The 12,107-nt window shown below is 40.9% G+C and overlaps 1 protein-coding gene across 2 annotated transcripts; it reads left to right on the forward strand.

The window, feature by feature from the left end:
- The first annotated feature begins 1 nt into the window (after position 1).
- Positions 2-9,345, forward strand: FAM161B (FAM161 centrosomal protein B). Of its 2 annotated transcripts, none has more exons than XM_064512332.1 (9): positions 2-496; positions 595-922; positions 2,230-2,792; positions 4,483-4,820; positions 5,215-5,342; positions 5,784-5,951; positions 6,449-6,548; positions 7,914-8,036; positions 8,287-9,345. In XM_064512332.1, exons 1-9 carry the CDS (start codon positions 31-33, stop codon positions 8,305-8,307), a joined length of 2,235 nt encoding a protein of 744 aa, XP_064368402.1. In that variant the 5' UTR covers positions 2-30; the 3' UTR covers positions 8,308-9,345. The 2 variants fall into 2 exon arrangements, with proteins under 2 accessions (XP_064368402.1, XP_025976092.2); XM_026120307.2 differs by having other exon boundaries at positions 374-496; positions 609-922.
- Positions 9,346-12,107: the final 2,762 nt, after the last annotated feature.

Genomic DNA, 12,107 nt, shown 5'->3' on the forward strand with positions numbered 1-12,107 from the left:
ACGTCCGAGCGGAAGTGACCCTGGGAAACCATGACAACGGCAACGCTCCGCGGGGGGCGGGCACCACGGCGACACCCCTTCCTGGGAGACAATGAGCGAGCGCCGGGGACCGCTCTGTCCTGGAGACGGGTTGGCTGCTCGGGCCGTGACGACAAGAAAGAGGGGCGGGGCCTGCGGCCGGGCCCCGCGCCCGGTGCTGAGGTGAGCAGCGCGGCGCCGCGGCGCGCCCGCGGCGGGGGCCAGTACCGTGAGGCAGCGCCGCCCGGGACCCCCCGCCGGCAAGGGGGAGCCGCCGCTGCCGGCTTTTCCCGAGAAGGGCTGGAAAACACGAGCGCAGGTTACCGAGGGGGAAACGCGGGACGTGCGGGAGCGCTGGCAGCGAGCTGCGCTACCGAGGGCCCGGCGAGCGGCCCGATCTGCCTGGTTCCGGTGGCGGGGCGCAGCTCTGCTCCGCGTTGTACTGAACGTCCAGCAGCGGCTGACAGCGCGGAGCGAGGTACCGGGAGGGCTGGGCTCTAGGGCGGATAGCCACAGGTGCAAGCAGGGCTGCCTGAGGCGGCTCAGGAGGTCACCACGGTGCTGCTGATCCCCCAGCTCTGATCATCCAGGTGCTTCCGCCTAAAGCTTCCTCGGACCCAGAGGCAGATGAAACGGGGAATGAAAGACACCCTCCGCCCGGAGCTGACGACCTTCTGCCTCTTCTGAGATCAGGCAAGGAGCAGGGAGCTCCCTCAGCCTCCGCTGAGGTTACTGTGAGGCACTGTAATCTCAAGATGAAAAACAGGCAGTATGTGTTAGAACTGGGTTTACAGTCCCAGGCAAAGCTAGCAAACAACCATAAACTATCCCGAGAGGATGAGGACCTTGAAGATTTCTTCCAAGAATCATTAATTCTGCATGACAAGTTGTACGATGCTCTCAGGTAGGATGTTTTTTGTTAAGGCACAGCACAGTCCCGTGGATTGCAGGATGTGGGGAACTCCTTCTCTCCTGGTCTGCTAGATGCAGAGCTGCTTCTCCCCATTCCCAGCTTCAACCAGTAATGAGACTCAGCGTGAATTCCCAAAATGTACACGTGTATCTCTCCATACACACACAATACCAAATGTATTTGCACAGATGGGAAGACAGTGCCTTAACAGGTGCCCACATAAACCCAAACAGCATGCACATAAAACATTAACAACATAAATGGCCCAATCCTGTTCCTGCTCATTGGCTAATCGGGCTTAAAATTTGCTAGCAGATCACACACGCGCGTCTCTCTCTAGTGTCCAGTCCTCAAACCACTGACTCTGCAGTGTCGAGCCCTCAGACTTCTTATCCTTCTCACTGGTTAGTACAGCTTGAAGTTCGCTAGCAGATCGATCTGTCTCTCATGCACAAAATAGATGGAGTTTAAGAAGAAGATAGGACAGACTGCAGCGAACAGGCATAGGGCTTGGCCAGGCAAGTGCAAGTCTTGACCAGGAGCCCGCTCACACACCATCAGCCCCTTCTGTTCCCCCCTTCTCCCCATTTGCCTATGCTTGGACCTTCTTGGCCCACCTTAATCCCTTCATTTCCCTGCATTTGATCCTTCCCTAAACATCTCATGATAAGTTTTACGCAGTCCCACAATGAACCTCAGATATCGCCTAAGAAGTTTACTCTTTTCAGTGAGAGCCATAATAGTCTTGTTTTTTTTCTCCTTATTATCAATTACATGGTTGTCTTATCAGCTACAAAGTTTCTGGCTGAGGCTCTTTAAAGTTACACTCGAGTGGTTCCTTGTAATGGCTCTTCCATCAGTGTCTTAGGAATTCGGGTGTTTGTTACTGTCTCCCTTATCTGCTCTTTGTTAGGGTTTGTGCATCTGTGTGATTTATTGCCTCTCCTGTTTCTTGTCTTTGTCTTTTATGTTGAATAGCCATTAGTCAGATATCCTTACAGTCGGAACTTTCTATTTTACTTGTGACCTTTCTGGAAATTGAGAACTAGCAGAATAATAAATTGCATTCCAAAGCTAAGTAGCCATAACTGCTATTTTACACATGGAAAACAGAAAAGCACAAGCTATGCTCACAAACCTGGTAGCAAAGCAAAACACAGAGATGGAGAACAATAAGGCCTAGGCCTGTCTTTTAACAGCTGGGCCTACAGTATCTTTCTCTTAATCAGTGTCTCTCTTCTTTTCATTCTGATTTCTAATAATTTCCCTTATTTCCCATTGGTAATGTCTTTATCTAGTCATACATCTGGTAACAAAAGAGAATCCAGTTCTTTGACTGACCTCACATTGGACAGCACCTGGCATCAGCAAAAGCCTCACTTGTTTCCAAAATCCTACTTGAGGCCAAAGAGCGCTTCTTCTCCCTGGATCCCTTCCATCACCATCCCTCAGCCTTTCAAAATGACAGTGCGGGAAGCTCACAAAAAGTCCCAGCTGATGAAGTCATATGTGTTTCTTGAACTAGACAAACAGAGAGACAGAAGGCAAAGCCAGGATGAAGCAGAATGTCAGAAACAATTCCGGGCACAGCCTGTACCTGCCCATGTGTTTCTGCCTCTTTATCAGGAAATAATGGAACAGAATGAGATTCGCAGACAAATAGCAACACAGAAAAGAAAGCAGCTGCTACTTTCAAGTCAGCGACCCTTCAGTTTTCTAGAGAAGGAGGAGAAGAAGAAAGAAGCTATTAGACAGAAGTTCCTGGCAGCAGCAACCCTAAATGAGAGCTCCAAACAGAAGAAAGTCGGTAGAAAAGTCCCTAAGTCTACGTATGACACACTTCTTGGAGATAAACTCAAAGGTAAATGCCAAGGCTCTTCCTGTAAAAAGGACTCCATGATTGTCCCTCATGTTACTTGGAGCATAAAGCCAATATCATTATGTCCTCTAGTGTAGTCTCCTGTATGTCAGTGGTCATTGCATTTCATCTAGATACCTTTACAGTAGGATTTCCTAGAGTTAGTGATCTTGTATCACTGTCAGCAGTAGCAGTTCTGCACCATGCCCATGCACATGTGGGAGCATTGAGCTGTTCAGACAGATTTGCATATCCCTTTTGCTGCAGTTCATGAAAGTTTGGGGATCTTCCCTGAATTAGGCTATTAACAGGTCCCAATTACTGAATTCCACATCTTCAGTTAGAGTAAAGGAACTTAGATGTTGTGTGGCACAGACAAACATAAAGACAGATGTAGTGCTAGAGGTGTTCAAGGTCCATGCAACTTCTTGGAACTGATAATTTTACCCTCACCAAAGATCTGTGCTGAACAGGACCGTAGGAGACAAAAGTTTCATTAGTCCGAATCAGGCAATTATTTCCTTGTAAGCAATAGTGCAGTAGGCCAGTCACTCATGCCATTCTCTGATATTTTCAGCTACCTTCTCCACCTTCTCATTAGGTGCTAAAATTGGTGACAGAGGTGCTAGGACCATCCAGTCAGAAGGGCAGTCAAGGAAATTTCCATGATGTTCTTTTTCTTTCAGATGTCTTAAGCCCTCACAGTTACAAGTTCAAAGTAAATGGTACTGACTTAACACCTGAATACAGGAGCTAAACCAGTCCTTGATAATTGTCATTGCTTTTTTCAACCCCCCCCTTTTTTTTTTTTTTTTTTTTAACTATTTTGATTGTTTTCTTTTTCAGTATATACCAGCTTTCATCAGAAAACATTATGTTTTAATGTGCTAACCTAAGGAGAAAGGTGAAAGAGAGCAGACAAAGGACAAGCCATTGTTCTGTTTCCACCCCTATTGCATGAGAAATGAGGCAGAATGAACATTTCATACCTCAGTCAATACAAACTTATAAACACACCCAAAAAAGCCTCATTTTCCAAACAGCAGTATAATTTTTTTAATAAAAACAAAAAATAACAACTGTTTGTCTACATTTTTATAAACATTTAGTGTAGCACAGCACAGGACATAGTTTTACACTGTATCTCAGAGGAAATGGAAAGTTTGTCACAGAAGTGACAAGACAAGATCCATCCTCTATATCCTCATTACTTAAAATCTTTTCCAATATAGACAAACACATAGAAAAGGCATCATCCATTACAAGTATATTTGAAGAGCCTGTTTGGATTACATGGTCAATGTAATGACATAAAGTCCCATAGGAAAAGTAGAACCTTAATTAGTATAACATTTCTGCAAGACACAGGGCAGAGTTATCTGGTACCCCTAAGAACAGGAATATGTGAAGGCCTGTTCAGTAACTTACTCTATCTCATGAGGGAAAGACATACCTAGTGATTACTGCCTGGGGAAGAGACATTACCATGGTTCTTTTTTTTTTTTTTTTAGGGATTTTTTTTTTTCTGGTGAGTGGGGCAGGGCGTGGAAAGTGGGGAAGAAGAACACAAGACGTATGGTCTCCTATGTTAGCAGCTGCTATCAAAAAAAAAGGGGTTTAGAGTTGTGCACTGGCAGTTTCACAGCCTGTTACATCACTCACTCTTCTCACTGCTTTGATTTTTATCCATTAGAAGCTGAACTCTACAGAGAAATCCGCATTCAGATGAGAGCCAAGGACTTGCTGGAAAGCTCTGTAGCTCCTATTGATACTAGCAACTGTCAGAGGGAGCCTCGGTCCCGAACTGCCACTAAAACTGAGCAAGAACGGCTTGGCTTCTTGCAGGACAAAAGCTTCAGCTTCAAACCAAGGATTAATCCAACAGTACCAGATTTTGAAGGACTTTACTGGGCATTTCAGAGGGAAGCGATAAGGAGACAAGAAATCAAAGAGGCAACTCATAATAAGCCATTTAAACTAAGAACTTCCAATCTCCGCTGCAAGCAGAAGCAGGATAATAAAAAGATAAAGGTGAGATGACTGGGTATTTCTGTGGTGCTGTTCTCTCTGATCCAAATGGCAAGTTTCTAAATTTATAGCATTTTTAATGGATGATTAATGTTCTTTAGTGGGACCTCTGTCTTTGTCTTGGGAGTACTACAGAATTCTAGGACAAACCAGACAACAATATTTTACACAAAGAAATGAGCTACGACCAACTAAGGCTCAGCCCACCCTTCTATATTCCTAATCAAGTCTCTTTGCTTCTCTTCCATCATCCCATCCCCATGTTAATCCCTACTGATGGAAGAGAGAAGAATGAGTGGATTGCCCAAGTGCCCCAAATGATCTCTTTGGTAGACAAAGAACAGAGGAGATTCTGTACTGTGAAGAAATACACTGAATCAAACTCCATTTCTTTCAGGATTCCCAGCAACTTTCCAAGGTTTCCATGCAAAAAAGTCATTCTCTGACCAGACTTTCCTCTCTTTCTTCCAATACCCTTCCGGTGCATATTACAGATGCAACAAGAAAAAGAGAATCTGCTATTAGGTAAGTAGAAAAGTTTGTCTACAAGACAATACCCCAACTAATAACAAAAATGGAGGAAAAAAAGTTAATACTTTCATCATGTCAGCTACATTTCCAATATTTAAAATGTGATATTTACTGAAAAAAAAACCCCACGCATCTCCAACTTCAGTGAGATACCTTTTCCTGTCATATTCTTTTGTATTATCGTGCCGTGTTTTATATGCACATTTTTTGTATCAAGCACCTATTAACCCTTTCTAAATGTTTCTCACTACAGCTGGTCGTCTTTCTTTCCTTGCTAATTCTTGCTCTGCTTCGCAACTATTTTGAGAGTTGCATAGTTGCCTGTCTGAAACTGCTTTTCTCCCTACAGGGTTACAAAAGTGAAAATCCCAGCTAGCACACAGTCTAGCACTCTGAAGTGAACTTGTTATTTCATTACTAATTTTGTTCATATAGATATTCCCAAGACAACATAAAGGAAAGGGACAAAGAAGGAAATAATTGGCTGGAGAAACACAATAAGAAGTGTCAAGCTATCCATAAATCAGTGAATAGCCGAGCAAAAGCCCTGGATCCACATAAGAGTTTGGAGGAAACACACAAAGAGAAGGCAAAACAGAACTGGTCAGTATACTATTCTGCACATAGATAACTGTTTATTGCAATAACTGAGGATCATCAGACAATTCTTTAGGAGGAATCAGGCCTAAGAGCCTACTTTCCCAACCCAGTTATTCAGGCTGCCATACCCATTTCACATTCATTTGGATTTCTTGATGGTCTAGCACTACTCTTTCCAAACATAGTAGTTTCTTTTAGATTAGCATTTGTAGAAAACAATTTGTACAAGCAAGCCAACTGAAATGTGTCATTTGGGAAAACATATACAAGATAAGGTTTTGTAAAAATGTGAACACAGGTTCTCTGCTCACACTCTAGTAGTAAAGCTTTGCTAAGGGTACTTAACTTGCCAGAAATAGCAGCGTGTTTTGTCCAGCCTTCAGAATCAAGACAATTACCAGAGATATTTAAAGGACAAAAATAGTTTTTGAGAAGTCTTGTCTCCTGATCATCTACAGTAAGAGGAAACTTTGATTAGATAGGGAACTTTTCTGTTTCAGGCAAAGTATCAAAGAAAGAACAAAGGAATACAGAAAGGAGCTGGAAGAAATGCAGCTGCGAGTCAAGAACAGACCATACCTCTTTGAACAGGTCACCAAGGTAACTGGTCAAAGTTCCAGAGTGTTTCTGGATGACAGAATACATTGTCTTTCACTAAAGACAGGCATTAGGAAATCTAGTCTCAAGTTAGTTTTGGATTAGAAGATGCAAATGTTTGTTTAGTCTCTAGACTACACTCAAAATAACACATGGAACAGCTGCTTGGGTGTTTTTTAAACTCCTTCCCCATCCTTGAGAAACCACTCAGACTTATTTCACAGTTGTAGGGCTTTCCAATACCTCATAAATATTGCAATCAAAATACAGGACCTGATCAAACGTAAGGCTTTATCACACTAGGTATTGTATGGATACCTGATTCTGCTGCTGAAACAACAGCCTGTAGTCTAGAAATTTAAAATTTTTTAAACCTTTTCTAGTTAAGCATTTTTTCTTCTTATCTGTAGTGCTACTTGATAAACATTAATGATAGTTAAGTCATTTATATCACCTGCAAGCTCTGTGGTCTGTGGTTGTGTTCAGCACCTCTCATCCATAACACAATACCATTTGCATATCTGTATTGTACTAGAAAGGTAGATACAAACCTTACTCTGTAGAAAGTATCTTTCTCTGAGTTTTCCCTTTCAGTTCTGTCTCCTTGCGGGGTTGATAGATATCTGGTTAGAGACATGATGACAATATGTAGCTACATGCTAATTTAAAATTTCACAACAGAAGCATCCCTTTGGTTAACAGAGGCAGAAAACACATTTGTGTGATAAATTTTTATATTTCTGTTTGCTAGGTTGGTAAGAATTAACCAGTATCAATGGCAGTCACTCATTTGAGACAAGGCTTCTATCCTTCCATATACAACACCTTAATCTTTTGGAACTGGCCAGGCCATCTGGAAAACTGTCATCTCAGACAACATTAATTTGCAAGGAGTCAGTGAAAACCAAGATGCCTGGTTTTCAGTTTTTCGAAGATGAGCTGATGTGAAGCTCTTTTACAAGCTCTGTTTATTTATCACTGTGGTTAGTGCTTACAAGTTGCAAGTGACTAGGCTTCCATAATTTCTCACAACCCCTTTTTTGCACATATATTCAATTAGAGTGCCAGAGTCAGGACTCAGACATGAGTGCACTAGTCTTAAGACTGGAGTGCACTAGGGGCAGCGGAACAGAAGGAAGGAAAAAAGAACAGAAGCAGAAGAAGGTGAGCTCCTGCTTTGAGCAAGCTGTGGAATACAGTTTCCTAGTATTTAATGTTGGTACTGTACTCTGTGGATGACAGTATTACTGGATACGGGCTTTGCTGCCCTGTTGTTCTCATTAGGAGTATCAGCCATAAACTTTAAAACCTGATAATTATGTGGAAGCCCAATTCTACAAACTTACTGTTTAAGTTTCAACTTCATAGCATGATGCTCGTCAAGAAGCAGAGCGTCGCTACAGACATACCCTCCAGCAGGTTGGGCTGAGTGAAGAATTTGTAAGGAAAAAAGGAAAAGATGCCACTGACTTTCTGGAAAAACATTCACAGGTAATAATATAATACAACTCCTTTCCCTTTGACTAGAAATATTTTCCTTTTTTTATAAAAGCATTCCAGTTTGCATCATCTAGGGTAGGCAAAATTAAATCAGCTCCACTCCTTTTATTAAGCATCATAGCTTCTCTATCTTAATTCCTATGATTGCTAGACAAGCATTCAACTTCTTATGCAGAGGACAAAGCAGGAAGTAAGCACATGCAAACCATTTCCAATGCTTAGATAATTACTGTTTCCACAGAGCACCGAAGCCTCAGGGTGAAAAGGACAACTGTACTGTAGAGGAAGAAGAGCTTCAGGAGGAACAGAGAGGAAAGGAGATGGTAACATAAGACCTAGCAGAAGACTCCATCAATCATCTCTTGGTTATTTTTTAATCCAAGTCTCAGGTTAATCCTCAGGAACGTACTATTCTAAGATAACACTTAAGAATTGTACTGGGGTGAGATGCAAGAACTTAAAAAAAAAAAAAAAAAAAACCCAAACCCTTGTTTAGAGCACTTCTTGTCCAACCCAAGAAACTCTGCAGCCTCCCTTAGTCCTCACAAGTGTTCCTCATGTGAGCTATTTCCTGTCTTTCAAGAGACTGCCTGAAGCAAAAAGAAAGTTAAAAACATGCAAGCACTAGCTCTGTATAAAAGTAGATATCAAAGATTGAAGAGATGCATCCTTCAGCACTGGCTCCTTGTGTTCATGCCACAGAAACCTACAGAAAGGGGAAAATTCCTTTCAGTGTGCTAAAACCTGGTTTATCTGTATATGCGTTAGAACAAATTTAAACAAGATATTTCTGCAGAATAACAGGATATGACTTACCTCATAAGAAGACTCAGAGAGAAGTTCTCTGGCATGTTACCTCTCCATTTACTAATTAGCAGCTCTGCTCCTTCCTCCCACTAGGAAGAAGCAATAGTCTTTCTATGTTCATATATCTCCTATATTCCACTATTTAAAACTCAGTTTTAAACCCCTGTCATTTTTTAATTTGACCTGAAAAACAAAAAAAAATGATGAAGGTGATTGTAATTAAACAATGCATCAGTTTGAATTGTTATTGTGCTAATTCTCTTATTACTGGTGTATCAAAGATGCACTTTAGTGGAAGCAAAATTAGGTATTACCTATTAGTATGTTGCACTCTAATGCCTGGGGCATCTTAAACAGTATAGCTCACATATTAGAGATCATCCCTTATCTGGTAAGTAATAAGATTCCCCAACATACAAACCCTTACTACCTGGGATGTTTTCTGAGTATTATGGTATTGAAGCACTTTGAGATTAAAAGATTTTAAAATGGCTATTTGATGTTTCTGTGTTGTCCAATTTCTTTATGAATCTTTTTCCTCACTTCTTAAATGGAAACTGTGTCTGTTTTCATGTTCTTTAACTCAATCCATTTCTCCTTAAACTGTAACAACAGAACCTCATCATCAGATTAGAAATCAGATCAGTACAGATCAGTATCTGTAAAGCCTACCATATTAGATGAAGATACAAAATTGAGATCATGGCATTTTTAATCATAACAAAGCTCTAGATTCAGGAATTTATGGCCCCCAGGTTTCAGGTTCAGGGATCAATTCAAGCTGCATATAGCTGAATGCATTGGGTTGCAGCAGTCTTACTAACCTAAAGAATCTTCACCAAACCTAAGTTTAGGATTCTTTCTTTTTTTTTCTCCTGCTTTTCTGGTTGAAGAGCTTTCTACGCAATGACTATGTTGAGTGCTGTGTCATAGATGGAATTAGTCTAGTCACACTCCTTGACTAGAGAAATTCCCAACTGTTTGGGAAATACTTGTTCCACTGTAGAGATTTTCTACACTCAGAAGTAGTCACCTGGGAAGGTTCAAGGAAGGCCATTATCAGCATACCAGTTTCTACATAGGTTTAATTGTGTAGGACACACAAATGCTTTTCTTTCTCCTCTGTCACATAGAAAAGAGGAGTAATGCAACCATGTTGTCACTATACCATGTCAGCATGGGAGGGAGGGAGGATAGATTTCTTCTGTGCTCGAAATCTCCGGTTTAAAGCCCACTTAGGCTTGTATGCATGTATCTGGAGCAGAAAAATGGAGTTAACTTACATTTTAATAGAAACGTACTAGTACATATCTCACTAGTGTACTAATTCAGGAACAAAGTAATTTTAGCACCAAGAAGTCCCAGCAGGAAGGCTGTCTGATACTTGGTCAAACAGTAATTAACATCCTCCACACGCTGGAGCTCAGCATTCTCTTCCCTTCACCCCACCCCAAAGCAAAGAAGTCTCATGTGCTGATTTAACATGAGCAACATCTCCTGAAGTTAGCTTCCTGGTGACTGAAACACAGTCTTGTTCTCCATCTTGTAGTCCATTTTGAGACTAATTTGGGCTCCAGGAGAACATGACAATCTGCCTGCTTAGAATGTGCTTTGGGTTCAAGTCTTCTAGAGTCCTTGCAGCCTGTCATGCATTTTTTTTCCTTTTTAACTTCACAGCTTCCATCTTCTTCTGTTACTATGTCTCTGTTTTCTTCCTGCTTTTGAAAACACACAGTCAACACAGTCAACTGATTAACACTTTATATGTAGGGAAAGACTATCCTATCCTCTGTATATTGCATGGAATGTGTATTATCTTCATCACCTACAACTGGCTTGCTAAACTTCTTGATCTATCCAGCTTACTCCAAAAAGTCTGCAACTATAGCATGTTGTACTAGCTCACAGTCACCTTGAGTATAATGGCTCAGCCAGCAGTTTCCAGAATCCTAATTTTTCTGATGACATCTACTGGGAAACTGGTGCCACGCATAGGTTAAAAACTGTAAGCATCTGGCATGGATGACAAGCACCAACTATCAATCAAATTTGGCTTTAAGCTGATGTTTGGTATTCCTGCAGTTGAAAGAAAGCAGAAAACAGAGCCAAAGATCAGGCAGAACCTGAATTTATCTGCACTACAAAGTGGCTCATAAGAGCTTTTAAGATTTGTAACTCAGGTTCAGAATTAAAGTAACCATCCAAAAGACTGCCATCCAGTTCAAGAATATTTCTGTGAAGACATCGGAAGCTAGTTTTGATTTGACAAGATTGCTGCCTCTTGAGATTTCTAAAACACACTTAGCAAGGCAAGACTATTTTCCTGAATGCAGATGGTGTTTTAACCAGACCACATGACTATCTACTGTGTCCAAAACAAAGATCCTCTTACCTCCTCCTGGCATATTAATCTCTTCTAATGTTACCTACCCTCCCTCAGTCTCATCTTCTATAAGAATTCCAAAAGAAAGCCCAAATAGGGTATATATTTAATCTGGCAATGGCCTTTGCCAAAATCTGTATAGCACATCAAAAATAATCCTTAGCAGCAAATACTACCAGAACTGTTTCAGAGATCCCATTATGGGCTGTTGAGGTCACCACAAATTAATTTCAACCCAGAAGCAGATCTTCTCATTTTTCCCCTCTCTAAAGTTGTGCCATTTTGGACTTCAAATCAGCATCTACAAACTGCAAGGTCTCAACTAAAATTTATTTCAGTTTTCCATAATAATACTTGATAATACTGGAAAGAGGAATTTCCAAGTGTGTAAAGTGTAAAAGATTTAAGACAGGAGAAATAAATGCTTGAATTTTAAATTAATATATGATAGTATGTTATATGCCTTCAACAAATACTGAAGTATCCTGCATAAATACAGTGACAGGTAAACCCAAGTTTTAATGTTAGTCCCTAAATTGAAATTGCTGAAATCTGATGAAAGTAAAAGCATCAAACTAAGTAACTGAAACTTGCTATCATCTTGCTAAACAAAGTGTTGTTTTGAAAGCAGGATTACATTTCTTATTTTTATCCTCTTAATATACTTCAGAAAATGGTATGAAATAAAGATTTTCCACTTTTGTTCTCAAATTTAGCATCATACTGAAATATTTTGATATTTTTAGTTGAAAGAATTACAGCCTGTTTGGTTAACCTATAAAATTACTGTAGTAAAGGAGACAGCTCACTAGAGCATCTCCCTGTTAAGGGCTGATCAAGTGATGAGATGGTGGCAAAACCACATCAAGTCC

This window comes from Dromaius novaehollandiae, chromosome 5, assembly GCF_036370855.1.
Source record: "Dromaius novaehollandiae isolate bDroNov1 chromosome 5, bDroNov1.hap1, whole genome shotgun sequence".
In the NCBI taxonomy this organism is placed as follows: Eukaryota; Metazoa; Chordata; class Aves; order Casuariiformes; family Dromaiidae; genus Dromaius; species Dromaius novaehollandiae.

What these genes read in the sequence shown, in the direction of transcription:
- FAM161B (XM_064512332.1), top strand. Translation starts at nt 31, where the DNA reads ATGACAACGGCAACGCTCCGCGGGGGGCGGGCACCACGGCGACACCCC. An exon ending in GGCTGACAGCGCGGAGCGAG is followed by an intron (nt 497 to 594) that starts GTACCGGGAGGG and finishes CTGATCCCCCAG; the next exon opens with CTCTGATCATCCAGGTGCTT. An exon ending in TTCTGGAAAAACATTCACAG is followed by an intron (nt 8,037 to 8,286) that starts GTAATAATATAA and finishes CTGTTTCCACAG; the next exon opens with AGCACCGAAGCCTCAGGGTG.